At 36.1% G+C, this 17,760-nt stretch overlaps 1 protein-coding gene across 1 annotated transcript in view; it reads left to right on the forward strand.

Moving 5' to 3' along the window:
* Positions 1 to 17,760, forward strand: part of COLEC12 (collectin subfamily member 12) — an 89,584-nt gene that overhangs the window by 11,813 nt on the left and 60,011 nt on the right. The window contains exon 2 of the mRNA XM_026670309.2: positions 2,114 to 2,164. Within this exon, the coding sequence (XP_026526094.1) occupies positions 2,114 to 2,164 (51 nt within the window). The remainder of the gene's footprint in view (positions 1 to 2,113; positions 2,165 to 17,760) is intronic.

The raw sequence follows: 17,760 nt of genomic DNA on the forward strand, positions 1-17,760 counted from the left end.
AGCTTACATATATAACAAAGAAATGTTGAATCATATTTAATTAAAAATCATTATAAGGATTTGCCACAATTAAAGATGTATTCCTGCAGGATCACATCTCAAGATCACACCTGACTACAAAAGAAGGTCTGGTTGTTGAGATCATGCCAAGAAAAGCAGCTGATTGTTCCACATTTTGGCAGGGACAGACATTTAGAAGTCTTGCTTTTATATAGTGCTGCCAGCCCATTCCTCATTGGGTCATGGTTTTTCTCCATTTCTTTTCCTAGTTATTCTTTTCTCACCACATTTAGCTTAAATTAAAATTGTTTTCCTGTATTTATTTATACTTCTCAGTTCTTGAATTCTGGCAATTATATTGGTAAGTTCATGTAGTTTTCTTGGCACTCTTTGTCAGAAGTAGCTGCCACTGTCGTCTTCTTAGTAACTGAGACAGTTATTGGCCCAAAATTATCCAGATGGCTTTATGCCTCAGGTAGGACTAAAGCTGATAATCTCCTGGTCCCTAACCTGGTTCCTTTAATCATTACACAAAACTATCTTTCATATTATGGATAGATTTTTATCATCAGTGCTGGTAATTCTCAAATGGTGGGGGACAGTAACCTGTAGTTTAAAGAAAAATATCCTGGAACCACTAATTAAATGATAAAGCTACTGAATAGAAAATTCTATAGTCTAAGGCATACCCTTTTCTTTTCTTTTCTTTTCTTTTCTTTTCTTTTCTTTTCTTTTCTTTTCTTTTCTTTTCTTTTCTTTTCCTTTCCTTTCCTTTCGTTTCATTTCCCTTTCCTTTTCCTTTTCCTTTTCCTTTTCCTTTCCTTTCCTTTCCTTTCCTTTCCTTTCTTTTCTTTTCCTTTCCTTTCCTTTCCTTTCCTTTCCTTTCCTTTCCTTTCCTTTCCTTTACCTTTCCTATCCTTTCCTTTCCTTTTCTCTCCTTCCCTCTTTGCCCTTCTTCCCCCCCACTTCTCTTATGGCAGCCCACCCATTTAATTTATGAAGCAGCCTGGGGTTCCGTAGAAACCAAACTACACAATCAACTCCATTTCATACATGTCCACGTGTGTTGAGATTGTAGCCCTTAGAATTCCCAGTTGTGCCTTCTCACAGTAACTGCATTTATAAGAATTGTGCCCCAATGCATCTGGAAGGGAACACGTAAGTTAAAGGAGTTTTAAATCAATGCAATCTAATTGGGGTGACTCAAGTAAAGAATAGCATATTAGTATTAATAGGGATTCATCCATACATGTATGAACAAATTATTAAATGAAATAAGATCCCAAACATTTTTCTTTTAGTCTGGCTTTGCTGTAGGTGGGCTTTCCTTCTTTGTAATTATATTAGTTTACATTTTTGGTTCTGTATTTTAAGGCCATTCTGCAGATCATTTTACAAGTTTTCTCCAAACTTCCCATGCAAATCTCCAAACAGAGTCATCAATCTTGCCATAATGCCTGTCAGATGTAGATATTAATAAATGATGGCAAAAGCAGTAAAATGGAAACTTGGCAATTTTATTGACCACATTTTTATTTGCACCTTTAAAAAAAAAATCTGTAGAAGAATGTCTGTGAATGAATGAGACACTTCCCAATAGCTTACTAGGAGGTCTTCTCTGTTGTTCATCTGGGTTCCTTTTCTCCTTTTCCAAATCAGGATGGGGTTAAATATTTTTCTTTGTTAGTGTTACTGTAGTTGGCAACACCAATATATTTTAAGCCAAATGTAGTTTTCTTTTAAAAATATTGTTTTGTAAGAAAAACTGGACTGTTCTATTACACTATGTATTGGACCACCCAATAATTTCCATACGCAGACTGCTGACTATGACCAGATGATATATTTGTGTATCAGACAAACAGAGCTTCATGATTAAAACAACCAGTCAGGAAATAAATAACATTAAGAGGGGATTAACATTGATATTTTTCATACTACTTTGTATCAAATGTTACATTTAAATACAGTTTCTATGTGAAATTTTCAGTCGCTCTGGATATATTTTATATATGTTTGTAATACACAACAATATCTAAATGATGCGTCCTAATCTCTCTCATATTGACATTTATACAGTACTGAGGTTCATAACTTTTTTTTTGTTTAACAGACGATTTTGCTGAAGAGGAAGAAGTTCAGTCCTTTGGTTATAAGAGGTTTGGTAAGTTAGACGACGCCTTCAAATTTTCACAATATAAACAAAACAATTTCCCAGATGAATTCTATTTGTTACTTGAAACACGGTTAAAACATTAAAACATTACTTGCCAGTAGAGGCAAGGAATATGTAGTGGGAGATTGATAAATGGTTACCTCACTGGTGATTGCACAAAATGTACTTTTGAGAAGGATTTGTTTTTGAGCATTTATTTATGTAAAAGCTTTTACTGTTTTTGCTATTCAAAACTAATATACTATGATACTTAGTAACTATCACCCAACATTTATAAATACCATTTTCTGAATAGCAGGTTGAGTTGCCATATCATTAAAAAATGCCTAATTAAATGATTTGCATTTCCATTAAACATAAAAAATATAGCCTTTTGACTTGATGTACAATAGCACACCAATCAGTAATTATTACGAGAATCTTATCTTCCCCATGTAAATATGTGATGTGAAAGTTTAGCACAGTACTTGCTGAGCTGGTATAAATTGCCCACAATTGGGTAAAAGTGGTTTTTCTTGGGCTAATTCGTTTAGCACTTCTGTAGATTAACATGCTAAAATGTTCTGTGTTGTTTCATTGTTAATAAATGGGCATAAATGAAGTTATAACCCTAAACTTTGAAATTCTGGAAACTGAATCCTAGGTGAAAATCACTATGTTTTTATTCCACTTAAATCATGCCCACCAACTATTGTAGATAATTTCAAAGGCATCTTTTAATGCTCTTACATCTGATTCAGTTACATCTGACTAGACACACTTTTTAGTGAATACATTTGTCTTTTTGATGTTGAATCTGTTGAAGCTCTTGCTCATTTTTTTCTTATATAAAATTTGTATAGAGATATTTATAAAGATAGGAAGTACCTTTTATTTTTTTATGTCTCTTTCTAATCATTCAGATAATATTTATGTTTTTCTATCAGCAGCCCAAATGACAAGTTAGCTAAATTCTGGGGTTCATTTATAATGTTTGTTATGATATTATTGAGGATTTACTTATTAACTATTAATATACCATATATTCAGTAGCTGAGCATCATATTTTATGCTTTTTACATTGTTATTCCTAGACTATAGTGAAGTTACTATGAAAATTACACTTAAGAACATAGCAATAAAAATGTAATATTTTGCATTATTTTAGATCTGCTCTGTCCACATGTAATAGTTAAAATGCAACATGACCTTTTAAAAATACTAATTGGCCATGTGTCACTCCTGGAATTATAACTGAAAAGGATATTAGGTTGTTTATTTAAAAAAATCTAATCATAACAAAGCTGTTTTCCAGCTATGAGTCTGTCTGTGGAAAATAAATCTCAAATGTTGACAATTATAGAATAAATTTGACCAACACAGATGCATTTCACTCTTCCAATTTTAAGAATATTTTTTTTGTTTTGTTTTTTCTGGATATGATTTAGTGTCTAGCCAGACTATGACACCCCATTATTGGCCAGTTGAATTTGCTGCTGGCACAGTCCTTCACCACTGGTCACTTATCATGGCTCTTTATGGGCCTTTTGACTTAGGCTGCAGGAAAAACAACATATCTCATTTCCAAGAACGTATTGGCTCCTGTAATGCCCAAACCATTCATTGTAAAATATCATTCAAGCATTATGCAACTTCCTAATAAATATTAATTTTCCATTATTCTGGAAAATCACTATATCTGTAATGAAACATGTGTCCAGTGATTTCTCAAAATGCAAAGCTCGCCAGTTAATAAAGATTGGGAAAGTGGTAATGTATATCAGGGGTGTCAAACTCACTTGGATCGTGGTCCATATCGTGATGCATTGCAATGTTTTTTTCCTTTGTAGAACCAGGGTGGGCATGGCCTGTGCGGCCGTATCTGGCCTGCAAGCTGCCAGTTTGACAAGCCTGCTGTATATTGCTGGTTCCACATGAGCAATTTAAAGATTTTTCTGCAGCTTCTATAAAAAAGGTGTTACAAGACCATACTGTTTAGTAGTTCTATTATTTTATGTGGAAAGCTAAGTAATACCATTTTACATATTTTGGCAGACAGTTCTGGATGTTGCCAACTGTGGCTATTTGTTGACAGCATTGTTATCCATGGAACACCTATCAATGTGTATATAAAAGTCTGCTTGGAAGTGAATCATATTGTTGGCTCTCAGATATAGATGTAGAACTGCAATACATTAAATATGTATATCCTTTTTGTCAGATTATCAGTCTCAAGTTTTGGGGCCTATATATTTTGAAATTTGTCAGCTCTTAAAATAACAGCATGTCATGTCCATATTTGTGCTAATTATCCCAGTTGAGTCGCATGCAGAAATATTGCTCCATATGTATAAACAAAAGTCATATCCTGAGAATATAATCTAACATTTAAGATGCATTTCAGTGATAATTATAATGCAGTCTAATACATTTGTTCTGTATGACAGCATGCTGAACATTGAGCAGGAACGGCTGCTCTTAAATAAAAGGGGGCTAGATGATACTGATCCTCAAAGTATTGCACTGGTTGCCTATAAATCCAATGTATTATTTCCATGTAAATCATTACACAATTTAAGAAACATGAATGTATAATGAATGCTTTCCCTAGCAATGTTAAACTCGAGTTTTGAGACTGATTGGACCATACTTATGATTCTTTCCAGTGGAAATGTTACATAATGAGAAAACTTGAGATAGGCCCCACTAGGCAATATTTTGAGATAAAAACAACTTTTTTTACAATTGTTTGAATTGTAATGTGACTCTGAGTCTTCTTCAGATTATATCTATTTTGTCTTTTATGTGGTTTCTTTTTTGTTTAAAAAAAACCTCTGTGTGTATTTAGTAATGATGCACAGTATGTTTTATATTTTTATATCTTGGAATTATTTTATCCGAAGAACAGAATGTATAAGTGAACAATAGTAAAAATGTGAATTCTGAAATAAATAACTTCAACAAGATTACTCTTAACTATGTGAGTAGAATTGCAGCCTTTACTTTTTATTGCTACTGAGTGTTTTAGACAGCACCAGGCTGTATATTAATTTTCCTGTAAAAGACCCATTTCTTAATGATCCCTGGTAATAAAATCCCTGGTTTTCAGATTTTTCTTTCTAAGTTACTATCTGAGAAAAATAAAATAATGTTTGATACAGTATGATCTATTAAGATCTCTGATAGAATTTATATATTTTTTAAAATGTTATATTTCTACTGTTCATATTTCTACTGTGAATACAGTAGAATTTTTGCATTCTGAATAACACTGCTGTTTAGAATAGATATGCTTGAATATGTTTTTTTTTTAATTTATCAACTTTGTATATCACTTTTCTCACCTAAGTGACTTTTAAAATAGAAGACAATGTGCAAAATTATAACTTGGAATGAACTGAACTGAGATACAGAAATGTTGCTAATCTTAGCAGACACCACCTTTTTTGTTGCAAAAATCTTCAAATTTATCCTAAAATTAGATGGCAGTTGTGCCAGTTTGGTCTAGTGCAAAGACAAACTTACATCATCATGGCGATGTCACGTGATGAATTGGAACCTTTCCCTCTTTTGCTAAACCGGGTGTGTGCGTGTGACACATCTGGCCCATAGGCCTGGTGTTTGATAGCTCTGATCTAGTGGTTAAGACACCAGGCTAGAAATCAAGAGACAGAGATTTAAGAGATTGACTGGCCTAAAATCACCTAGCTGGCTTTCATGCCTAAGGCAGGACTACAATTCAGTGTCCTGGTTTCTACCCTGGTGCTTTAACCACATTCCTGTCAGTAATTAAGTTCAGCTGTATTTATGGGATCACATATCCAGAAATCATGCACTGGGCCTTATACTTTCTGGCAAACCTCTGATAAAGTGCAGTGCCTTGGCATCTTGAGCACTAGCTTCAAAGGGACATTTTGGTAATTTTGTAAAATACTCCTCCAAATAGTTTGTACAACTCTAATACAATACTATTGTTCTCGTGATAGCTAGGACAACAATCATGGTTTTTTTTTTACAGTGCATTCTTCTAACCAAAAGATTAAAAAGAAAATAACTAGAGAAATGTATCTTCCTTTGAAGCCCTTTGCCTGTGATAGCTGGGCTTTGCTAGCAGATGGAAGAATGCAAAGCTATTTAGATGACGGACTTGATTTGATCTGGTGGTTTTTATCTGCTTGGGAATAGTTCTGTTGCTTCTAAGGGTCTCCTGGTCTAGTGACAGAATGGGATGCATATCCCAGTGGTGCTACGGAGTGTTGGCAAAACCAAACTATTTGCTGACTCGAATGATCCTTTCTCTGGTTTGCGAGGTTGATGAAGTGCTTGAGAAAGCATGTTTTCTTATCACTCTCAGATAGTCATTAGTCACAGAGTAGCCTCTTTGAAGTCATCTTCTCTAGATAACAAACTAGAAATTTATGTGCATTGTTTTTCTTCAGGAAACTGCCACCAGCACTAATCATTCTGTAAGGCAGGCATTTCCTGTTGAGAAATACTTCTTGAACAAATTGTAAAAATGATTACTCTGAGATTTGCCCCTGAAAATCCCACTGAATCTTGTTGCCTTATATATATTATATATGACAACGCAGGTGGCAATTTTGTTTTATTTTAAATTGCCAAGCAATCCCAGGTACAATCCCAGAGTTACATATTAGCTGGAATAAGACTAAAATAACAAACAATGAATAGAGAGCAGATACATTCCACTTCGTAAAAACTCTCAATTTTCAGTGGCCTCGCTAGAGTTAAAAGGTTTGCGCTAGTGCTGCCATGAAAAAATACTTGGTATAAAATTCAGAAATGTTGATTGTTCTTTGATGTAAAAGTGTATTGAATCATTCAAAGAAACTTCAGTGGTTTGTTCTTCAGTACTGTACATTTGGTATGTAAATAGCCTACATTTTGGAATGTTCTCTGCTTTATTTTGAGACATCCCTAATTGATGTATGTTAGGAATGTGCCATTTCTGGGTTAACAAGAATAGCATCACAATTTTTGGAAGACTATGTAATAAAAAACAGGTATTTGTAGGAAATCTCATTGTTCTTATGGCATGCAGGAAAGAAATGTTTCCAGAATACAGATAAAAAATCCTTTTCAATTGTAAGACTGAAACAATCATTAGCTTCATGCTTCTATATGATTTCTGACTGAACTAGGGAGATGTGTGACACCTTGATACATGAATGTGCTAGGATGACTATATACTCCCACATACCCTTGAAGAAAGAGTTAACAAAAACCAGAAATGTGGTAGGTAAGATTAATCTATGAAAATTCTAGAATTAGGCAATTAAGTAAAAGTAGTTTCTTTTTTCAGCTTCCATCTTTTCAGAGCCATGACTCAAGATCCAGCTGTTTTCTCTCATAAAATGAAAGGAAGGTTTACAGTTCAAGTTGCCTACAGCTGGAAGGATCAATTATTTCAGATCTTTCTTCTTCATAACAAGCTTTGATAAAACATGTAGCTGCTTGAGATAGGCATTTTTTTTTCAAATATGGAATTATATTATGCTATAGTATTTGCAGAATCACCTAGTGACATACAATTTTTCATACGATTAATCTTAATCATGTAATTATTTTTATATTTTGCATCAATAGTCTTCATGTTAATCATATCTTGCATTATATTTTATGTCTTAATTTGGTAATGTGGACAGAAAGATTGCTTTTTAGATTTGTGTGTGTGTGTGTGTGTGTGTGTGTGTGTGTGTGTGTGTGGCATTCGGCTTTGTTGGGTATTTTCATCATTGTAGTTGTTCTTTTAAAGTTGTGAGGCGAACAGACGATATACAGAACGAACACTATACATATATATGCGTCTCACAGCGAACACTATACAGAAGCCTGATGATGGCAGATGAGATTCTGCTGAAACGTTGCTACAACTTTAAAAGAACAACTACAATGCACATGTAAGTACCGAAAACTTAAGAATATATATATATATATATATATATATATATATATCTTTTTGCCTACTGAGTAGACTGTTAGATTTTCAACGATCAGTGGAAAAGATAATGTTAGAAGTTAAAAGACCATTAGCTTCAGAATTGTACATTTATAACATACCTATACTCACTAAATGATAATCTGAGTCTGAGATCTAGGAGGATAAAATAATGGAAGACTGACAAGATGTCAGATATCTTCTTTGCTGAGAGAGTGTTAAGGCTGCATCAGATCAGTTCCTGACTTTCCTGACAACAGCAACTGGAACTACCATGGAGAATGAAGAATTACAACCCCATTCTTGTATTCAGTCTATAAGGCTACATGATTGATGGTGTTGAAGATTAATGAAAGTCAGAATTGTTATACCACCTCATCAGAATTACATCAGAGGCCATCAACAAATGTATCCATACCATTTTAGCGCTATTCTTTGGCTTGTAATATGACAAAAGTGGATCTAGATAATTCATTTCTAGGTCCATCTGAAGTTGCAGCCTGACCATCTTCTCAACCAGCTTCCCAAGAAAGGAGTTGGAGGCTGGGTAAAAGTTGTTTCTGGCTGTTGGGCTCTGCAATAATTTCTTGAATAGAGGGTACACAATCACCATCTTTAAGGCAGCCTGAACCATCCCATTCCTTAGAGAGTAAGTCAACACTACCTTGGTACAACATAATACAGTACTTTCTTCACTAACAAAGATGGACATGCATTTTTAACAAACACGTAGGCAGATTAGCAGATCCAAGGTTTTTGTACACTTTCACAACTGTTACAGGATCAAACTCTTCCCAGATAACCATACAAGATATGCCTACGTCCCTCTTTACTGGACCCACTCATTCTGAACCCAACTCAAAGTGCTCAGAATGTTATCTATCAGACACTAAGAATATTCTTCAAAAAGGCCCTATACATCTTCTTGTAGCTCCTTTCTCATTAGCCGGGAATGGATCATGTTAAAAAGGACCACTATCCACGACTCTGCAGATGCAATAGGAGTGGAAAAATATATGGGTTTTGCCACTCTAGTTGTCACAAAAGAATGTCTAATGTACACAATGCTCTTTTAAATATGTGGCATTCTGCCTATACAAGCTCAAATGTGTTACATGATAGAAATGTGGCTAGCATCTTTTAAATTAATGTTTGTTTCTTTTCAATTCTCCTTTTTTAAATAAAATACTTTTGCTTTTGAAAACTTGCTTTTCTTCATCATAGAAAGTTATGGATTAGTCCAACAGAATTTGGTTTGGATACATAATTTGAACATGATTTCTTACAGCTGTGAGCAAAGAGAGATTTGTTCACATTTCAAAATTAAGAAAAGTTTTCAGATTTACGGTTATTTGTTACTATTTTATTACTATGGTGATTCCAAGCTCTGACACAACAAAGTTCAGTACAATCCTAATAGCTAATCTATCCAAGATTACAACATCTATAGCTCCAGCTTGCCTTGATGTAACCTATATATTAATTATTGATTATTACAAACACTTCCCTCTAACACAAAATTTGATTAAGAGTCTCTTTACTGCTAGTCAATGCCTTAATTAAAGATTTAACACCTTAATTGTGGCTACATTTTTAAAATTCTGATTGCATTTAAAATTAAATACAAAAGCTAGCTATATGCATATGTCCACCTAGCAAGCTTAGGTGTGTTTAATTTTGTTTTTTTTTAAACCAATTAAGCTGAATTTCACCCTTTCTTTTTCTTTTCTTTTTGTAAATATGAAAAGCTTAGGGTTTATGCTCACATCTACCAATGCAGCTGAGTTTCAAAAGCAGGAAATAAAGGTCAGTATAGAGCTGGGGCAGGCAGGTGGGTCCAGCAACTGATCGTTGGAATGAACCGGTTCTCTCCCAGATGATCTTCGGAACTACCAGTTTGACCAAACCAGGCCAAACCAGTAGAATCCCACCCCTGTATATAGTTATCACTGGAACTTTGATTTGTATCCAGAAATCTGCTGGTAATTAATGCAGGACATACAAGATAGATATAGTGTAATTATGGTGTTGTGTACCAGTCATCGAGTAGGCCACTGCTTTCTGAACAATTGTAGATCCCAGGTGGCCTCCAACACAGCCTCAGGTTGAATGCATTACAAAATCCTACTCAGTAATGGTAAGGCAATGAGTTACCATACCAAGGTCCTTCCACCAGTGGAAATATAAAATATAAATATAAAACTTGAGCTTTAGTCCTGCCAAAGGCATGAAAGCCATCTGGATGCTAGTCATTCTTTCTGAGCCCCAACCTATCTCAGAGGGTTTTGTGAGAAAAGGAGGAAGAGGAAGGAATATTAAATGTATTTTCCGCCTTAAGTTATTTATAAAAACAATAAGGCAAGTTAAACAAAAAAACTTTAAAAATGGTTCATCAGCAGCCTCTATTTTCCCATTTAGCACCATCTGTTTAGGGCCTATGTCCTTGGAGGCAATGCAACCCCTTTGAGAGTTGGCAGAGAATCACATTGTACAAATAATGCTATCTTAAACAGGTTGGGCGTTAGCTTTCTTCTTCCCATTTAGGCCCCAACATTCCCCCAAACATCCAGAGAAGACTTTGATGGGATCTTCAACTGGGCTCAGAGTGGCAGTATTTATAGTATTGCAGCCTGAACTTCCATATGAACTTTCCTAATAGCTTCATAAAGATATTAAAGAGTAGGAGAGAGAAAACAGACCCACTACATAGGAAGGCAAACACTGGATACACTCTCTCTCGTTAGTAATATCTCAAATCACCCACTGAGTTAACATTAGAACTGCTGCAAAAATATAGCAGGCCTTGCAGGGACTCTAATAGATGGTATCAAATCTTTGAGAGGCTGGTTAGATCAAGTATAGGATCCTATCAAGTTCTTGATAAATGTAATCAACTATAGCAGTCAAAGCTGTTTTCACCTTAGTCCAGAGGTCTCCAAACTTGGCAACTTTAAGGCTTGTGGACTTCAACTCCTAGAATTCTCCAGCAGAGTTGAAGTCCACAAGTCTTAAAGTTGCTAAGTTTGGGACCCCCTGCCTTAGACCCAGGCTTGAACCTGATGGAAAAGGTTAAGATAATCCAATTCTTTTAGAATGCTATGAAGATGAATCAGTTTCTATCACATGCTTAGTGATCTTCCCCAAAAGATTGGAGTAGTGGGCAACAATTATCAAACACTACTGGATCCAAGGAGAACATATAAAGGAGTGAGTACCCTCAGCCTCCTTCAAAACTGCCGGCATCATCCATCCCATAGTGAAGCATTGACAACTTCCTGGATCTAACAAGCCACAGATTTGCCAGCTCTATGTAGGAACCAGGAGAGTTGGATGGAGCCTGCAAAGGGCATGCTTCACTAGAAATCCCCCACGGAATGCAAATTTCACATGCAAATTCTTTGATGGAATCTGACAAATGTTTATGTAAGTTGGCTAAATTTATAAGTAAATACTTCCAGAACTTTGGTGTTATTCTAGTTCATAAAAGGGCTGCCTATATCTCCCTGCTAAAATATGCTTAAATCACCAGCATTCGGTTTTTGTTGACACGCGGTTTAATAAAACAGAATGAAGTATTATTTTTCTGTTCTGTGTTTAATGTGTATACTGCTGAGGACAGCAAAACCGAAGAACAAAGTGCAACGGAGCACAGACAAGCTGAAGTTATAGAAACAGTTGTGGTTGGTGGAGGGGCCTAATGTTTCCTTCACTTGAAAACTATTCCTTTAGAAATGACAAAAAGCAACCAGTTGCTGTTTCCAAGCAAAATGTTGCTGAAGGGTTGTTGTTTTTCCCCCCATTATTGCAAAGTGTGTATGTTGGCATCTTGGACATTTTCTTTAATAGTGTATAGTTAACAGTGATGGAGGTCAGCTGCTCCAATTGGCATATAAGCCGGCCTCCCTCTCTGCTCTGACTTGAATTGCTTCAGTTTATATACTATTCTTAAGTTCATCAGAATGGGGCATATGATACAATGACATTTAAGACAAGGTTAAAAACATCTGCAGTTTTAAAAAAAGGTTCCCTGGGGAGAGTGTTAAATCCAGAGAGTGCTGATCTGTTTCCTGTCTTTGTTATGATTTCTCCACTGTAACTGAATATCCCTCTGAGCTGCAGCAAATAAGAATTATCCTACTATGTCTGGGTCAGCAGGCCAAGAATGGCTGGCTTCACCTCCTGCTTTTTACGTACTCCTAATGAGCTCTCAGAATCCCAAAACATATTTTTATTAATTTGTGTTTTAAACCGTGCTGTCAGCGCATGCTTTGAGAGGAACGGACAGTTGCTATTTTTGACTTTCATTATTAACACAAATGGATACCTTAATTTGGGATACTATACAGATAGAGCTTGACTTACAACAGTTGACTTAGTGATCGTTCAAAGTTACATGAACTTTGAAAAAAGTGAGTTATGACCGTTTTTCAGACTTACGACCATTGCAACATCCCCATGGTCTTATGATCAACATTCAGGTGCTTGGTAACTGGCTCATATTTATGACAGTTGAAGTGTCCCAAGACCATGCCAGATTCATTTAACGATTGTGTTACTAATTTAAGAACTGCAGTGATTCATTTAACTGTGGCAAGAAAAGGCATAAAATGGGGCAAAATTCACTTAAGAAATGTCTTACTTAGCAACAGAAAGGTTGGGCTCCATTGTGGTTGTAAGCTGAGGACTACCTGTGTTTCTGTCTACTATTAGCAACATTCCACAGAAATGCTACACAATGATGTTCCATTTAAAATATATCATATATATTACATTTTTTGGCCAGGCTAACCTGATGCTGTTTGTATTTAAAATGTTCTGTTTAGTAGACAAGGTGAATAATTCTGACTGAAAACTTCACAAAGCATGATCTTCTATAAACTTGTTCTATTGTATATGGAAAATTACTGAAAAAAATTACAAAGGATTGTGAGGTTCTCAGCAGAGTTCTGCAGGAATGTCAATCTCCTATGTATAGAATACCTGGCCTCTTTGGCTGTTCTCATGAAAGGTTAAATGCTGGATTACCCTAGGATGTTTTAAAAAGAAATTGGGATGAAGACAGTGGCAGATATCTTTGTATTGTTGCCAAGGAAAGACTATGGACATTTCCATAAAGCCTCTAGCAATGGTTAAGGTCTTAGGCTAGAAACCAGGAGACTGTGAGGTCTGGTCCTGCCTTAGGCATGGAAGCTAGTTGGATGACTTTGGGCCAGTCTCTCTCTCTCTCTCGCTCTCTCTCTCTCTCTCTCTCTCTCTCTCTCTCTCTCTCTCTCTCTCAGCCCAACCCAACTCACAAGGTTGTTGTTGCAGGGAAAATAGGATGAGGAGTATTCACCACCTGAGCTATTTATAAGTATAATAAACATGAGATGTAAATAAATAAAATATTCAGTAAAGGGAAACATGAGGGGTTTCACAAAACTTTTATCTCTGCAGGAAAAAGCATCCCATTCCAGTATCTACCACCCTTACATTGTTTAAAACTAATTGAAAAGGGTCTGTATCTGTATACATACACGGTTAGTTTTTGTTTAGCTACTCTCTTGTTTAATGATCATTCAACAGTTAAGAAGAGTGGTGAAAAATAATTTTATAACCTTTCTCACATTTGTGATCTTCACAGGTCTGTAAAGCAATCAAAAACTGAATTAAGATCATAAGCACAGGCATGGTTTCACTTAGCAATCACTTTGCTTAACGACCAAGTTACTGTACCTGTCCCAGTTGTGCTTGTTAAATGGGGAAGACTTGTATAACTCTTCCATACATATGGTCCTATGATGCTCAACCTCAGCATAGTTTTACTTCTATAGATTGTGCTCTCTCTCTCTCTCTCTCTCTCTCTCTCTCTCTGTGTGTGTGTGTGTGTCCTTTTGATGCATTCCAGATATATTGGGAGGAAGGCTGCTGGACAGCTCCTGCCCCGATTATTCCTTCATGAGAAAGAGACAGTATATACCGTATTTGCCGGCGTATAAGACGACTTTTTGCCCCGAAAAACATGCCTCCAAGTGGGGGGTCGTCTTATACGCCGGTATATCCACTGCCGGCTTTCGGATGCTTGTTGGACGCAGCGAAGGCGCCTCTGGCTTCCCGGATCCCCTGCGCCGCTTCCGCTTCATCCCGCTCGCCTCGCTCCGCCCGAGGCTGCAGCCTTCCTGCTCTTCCCACGGCCCCTGGCACTCCGCCCTGCCGCTGCAGCCCCGGGGATTTCTGGAGGGCGTTTCTGGTGGTGGTGGGGGTCGTCTTATACGCCGGGTCGTCTTATACGCCGGCAAATACGGTATAATGAATTGTGGGGGAAATAGTCTTCTAAAGCCCAGAAGAGATATTATTTAGACTTATTCTACTCAGCCCAGCATTGTCCAATTGCACAGGGACAATTGCTAAGATTCCCCAGCTAGTATAGGAAATATTGAAAAATGTTATAGATTAGGGAGAATCTGTGCCCTACAGGAACAAAAAATAAAAATAAAAAGTGGATGTATTTATTATCTGAACAACTGCAGGAACTTTGATGTAATATAGAAAGAAGACCAAGCAGCATTGGAATACGCTGCCTAAGGAAACAATGGAGCCTCTTTTCTAGCAAGAATAATTAAGATTCACTACTTTAGAAACAATTGCTTCAAAAATCAGGGTAGTAGTTATAAGGATCAGTTACAAAGCTGCTGAGGTGGTGAGAGGGGAAGAACAGTAGAAACGAGAGGAGTTAAAACTTTAAACAGGGTCAGGGAAAACACAGGCTCCTCCAAATGTTGCTGAACTTCAATTCCCAACAGCAGCATAGAACACAGGGAAATATATATTAAAATTACATTTCAAATCAGGTATCTTTAAAATCAACATGTTTTTTTTTTCATTCTGTTATTGTGTGTGCTATAGTTTGGTTAATTCTGGTAATTTTACAGTTATAGCGAAGGAAGGAAGAATTTTGATTATTTGTGAAACCAAGTGCTCAAATAAAAAAAAAATCTGGAGAGACTGTTGTTATGTGAATCACGTCCTTAAATGAACCTGGCTTTCTCCCATGACTTTGCTTTTAAAAAGCTGGCTGAAGAGGTCTCAAATGGTGATTATGTGACCCAGGATGCTGCAACCATCATAAATTTTGATCACGTGACTATGGGAATGTTGTGATATTTATAAGTTCGAGGAGTGGTCATAAGTCACGTTTTTCAGCACCATTGTAAGTTTGAATAGTCACTTAACCAAATGGCTGTAAATCAAGGACTACCTCTACATAACTGACTTGACTTACATTTGTCTAATTTGTATAATTACATAATTAAAATTTGGATAGCTTTGGAATTCTGAAATAAAATGTTGCTTATATCTGAAACATCTTTGAATGGAGGTCTGGACTATCAGGATTTTAAACTATTTCCAAATCATATTTTCAATAATAATTTAAAAAAGGAATTTACTTTCCAGTCTAATTTGTGCTCTGGAAAGCATCTAAAACAAAGTGAATGAAATTAGAATGAGTCTTCTAATTGAAATTTACCATCTTTCTTTTAGGAAGCAACTCAAAGTGATCAGCAGATCGGCAAAGAAAAATAATTAATCTTCACAAGCCTCATCTGCCATATCTCAGCTAGCAATAGAGCTAACAGTGTTCTATGTAGCTTTTGGCTGTACCATACTGCTGGATCAAAACTGAAATGTTTATAACTGCTCTGTCTTCTTGGAGATGATAGTCTCCCTGCTTATTTACTTTTATAAGCCTAAGTGATAATTTACTCTAGGACTGCCTTTGTAGTGTCAGTTTTCTAGCTCCTTTGGTGGGTGTATGAAAATTATACCTTCCCTACTGGCTTAATTTTGTTTGTTTGTTTTCTTCTTTTGTCAGAGAGATGGACATCTGGGAGATCTTTGATGCTTTCTGGTCTGACTCTGATTGTTCTCAGGCTGCCAGAGCTGACCACCACTGAGGAGTCAGTGTAACAAGTCAGCATATTTCTTTGTCTGCTTGGGAAGTCTGGTATTCACATTGCTTCTTTTCAAATTAAGCAATAAAGAATAACCAGTGGATTTCCAGTAAATTGTATGGATATTGAACTCGGGCAAAGGGCTTTTGAACCATGTCTCTTGCAAGATTTCCAAACAAAACTGGAATAGCATTGGAAGAAGAGTGATCTTCCAAATTTAGTGTCTTGTAAATGATATCTTTTCAGAACTGTTGGTATAAATACCATTCCATCCCCATTTCTTCTTGCGAGCTCAGTAGAATATTACAGATTTTCCAAAAACACACTCTTAGTGTCATGCAGGTAGCCATTGACTTACAACCATTTGTTTAGTGACTGCTCAAAGTTACAGTGGCATTGAAAAAAAGTGTCTTACAATCAGCTGTCACGCTGACAACTGTTGAAGCCTCCCCACAGTCATATGATCAAAATTTGGGTGCTTGGCAACCGGCATGTAATGGCAATTTAGGGACTTGTGATCGCCATTTGTAACCTTCCTAGCCAGTTTCTGACAAGCAAAGTCAATCGAGATTAGATTCACTTAACAACCACATGATTCATGTAGCCAGATTCACTTAACAACCACATGATTTATTTAACAACTGCAATGATTCACTTAAAAAACATGGCAAAATGGTTGTAGAGTTGTAGACTGCCTTAATTGCCTTGCTTAACAACAGAAATTCTGCTTTCAATTGTGGTTGTAAATCGACAATGCAACAAAAGTAAACCCAATGTCTCTTTGGATTTAAATTCTGTAGTTGCTCTTTCTGTGTCATAGACTGATTCTGTCTTCTAACCCTCAAATTAGCATGTTAACCTTGCTTAACCTTAAGTTAAGCAAGTTCATTAGTACTTTTCATTTATTGTTGTGCTTCTTAAATTGATTTATTATATATTGTATTTGGTTTATTTGGGTATCAGATCCTTTGTCTGCTGAAAAATTCACTACTGCTTCGGGCTGTACACATTCATACATCCAAACTATGCATGATCAAAAGGCAAAGAATTTTAAGTGCAATGGTAAAGGTAAAAATGAGAGAGTACTTACTTACTTTCATAAGTAAGACACTGCTGGGATGACTATGTATGTTAGATCCATTGTGTTTCTTTTTGGTTAAAGACTCCAGGATGGAGGTAATAAATAATCCTTGACAGAGGGATTGCTTCCCCACACTGTTAGGGTAAAGTTAGTTTACCCTTTCCTCAAGAACTTATCTCTGGATCCAACTGGACAATTTTCATTTGGTTTCCAACCTTCCATTTTTAGGCCTTTTTTCTCCTTTACAACTCCCCAGGCCCTTACAGGAAGTGAATTATCTAGACCTCTTGCACTCTAGTTTCAGGCCAGATGAACATATTAAGGCAGCATTGCTTGTACTTGTTGTTTGTTCCAGTTGATTCTGGTGGCAGGCAAGCAATTTAACTCTGTGCGTATATGTATGTGTGAAGTGTCTATCCATATCTTATCAAGAGTACAGTTTTTAATTGTTTTGGTCCTTCTATGTTTAATGATTAGAGTAGGCCAGAACAAATAGACAAACAATTTGAGAATTCATATTTGAGGTTATACACATATATAATGTCACATTATATGATTTGAAGCCATGAATTTATCAGTTCTTGCCTGACCTAATAAACATAAAGAAACATAGTCATCCCATTGTTTCTTACAT

This window comes from Notechis scutatus, chromosome 3 (genome assembly GCF_049901735.1).
Source record: "Notechis scutatus isolate UNSWTSFEM ecotype Mainland chromosome 3, rNotScu1.2, whole genome shotgun sequence".
Classification (NCBI taxonomy): domain Eukaryota; kingdom Metazoa; phylum Chordata; class Lepidosauria; order Squamata; family Elapidae; genus Notechis; species Notechis scutatus.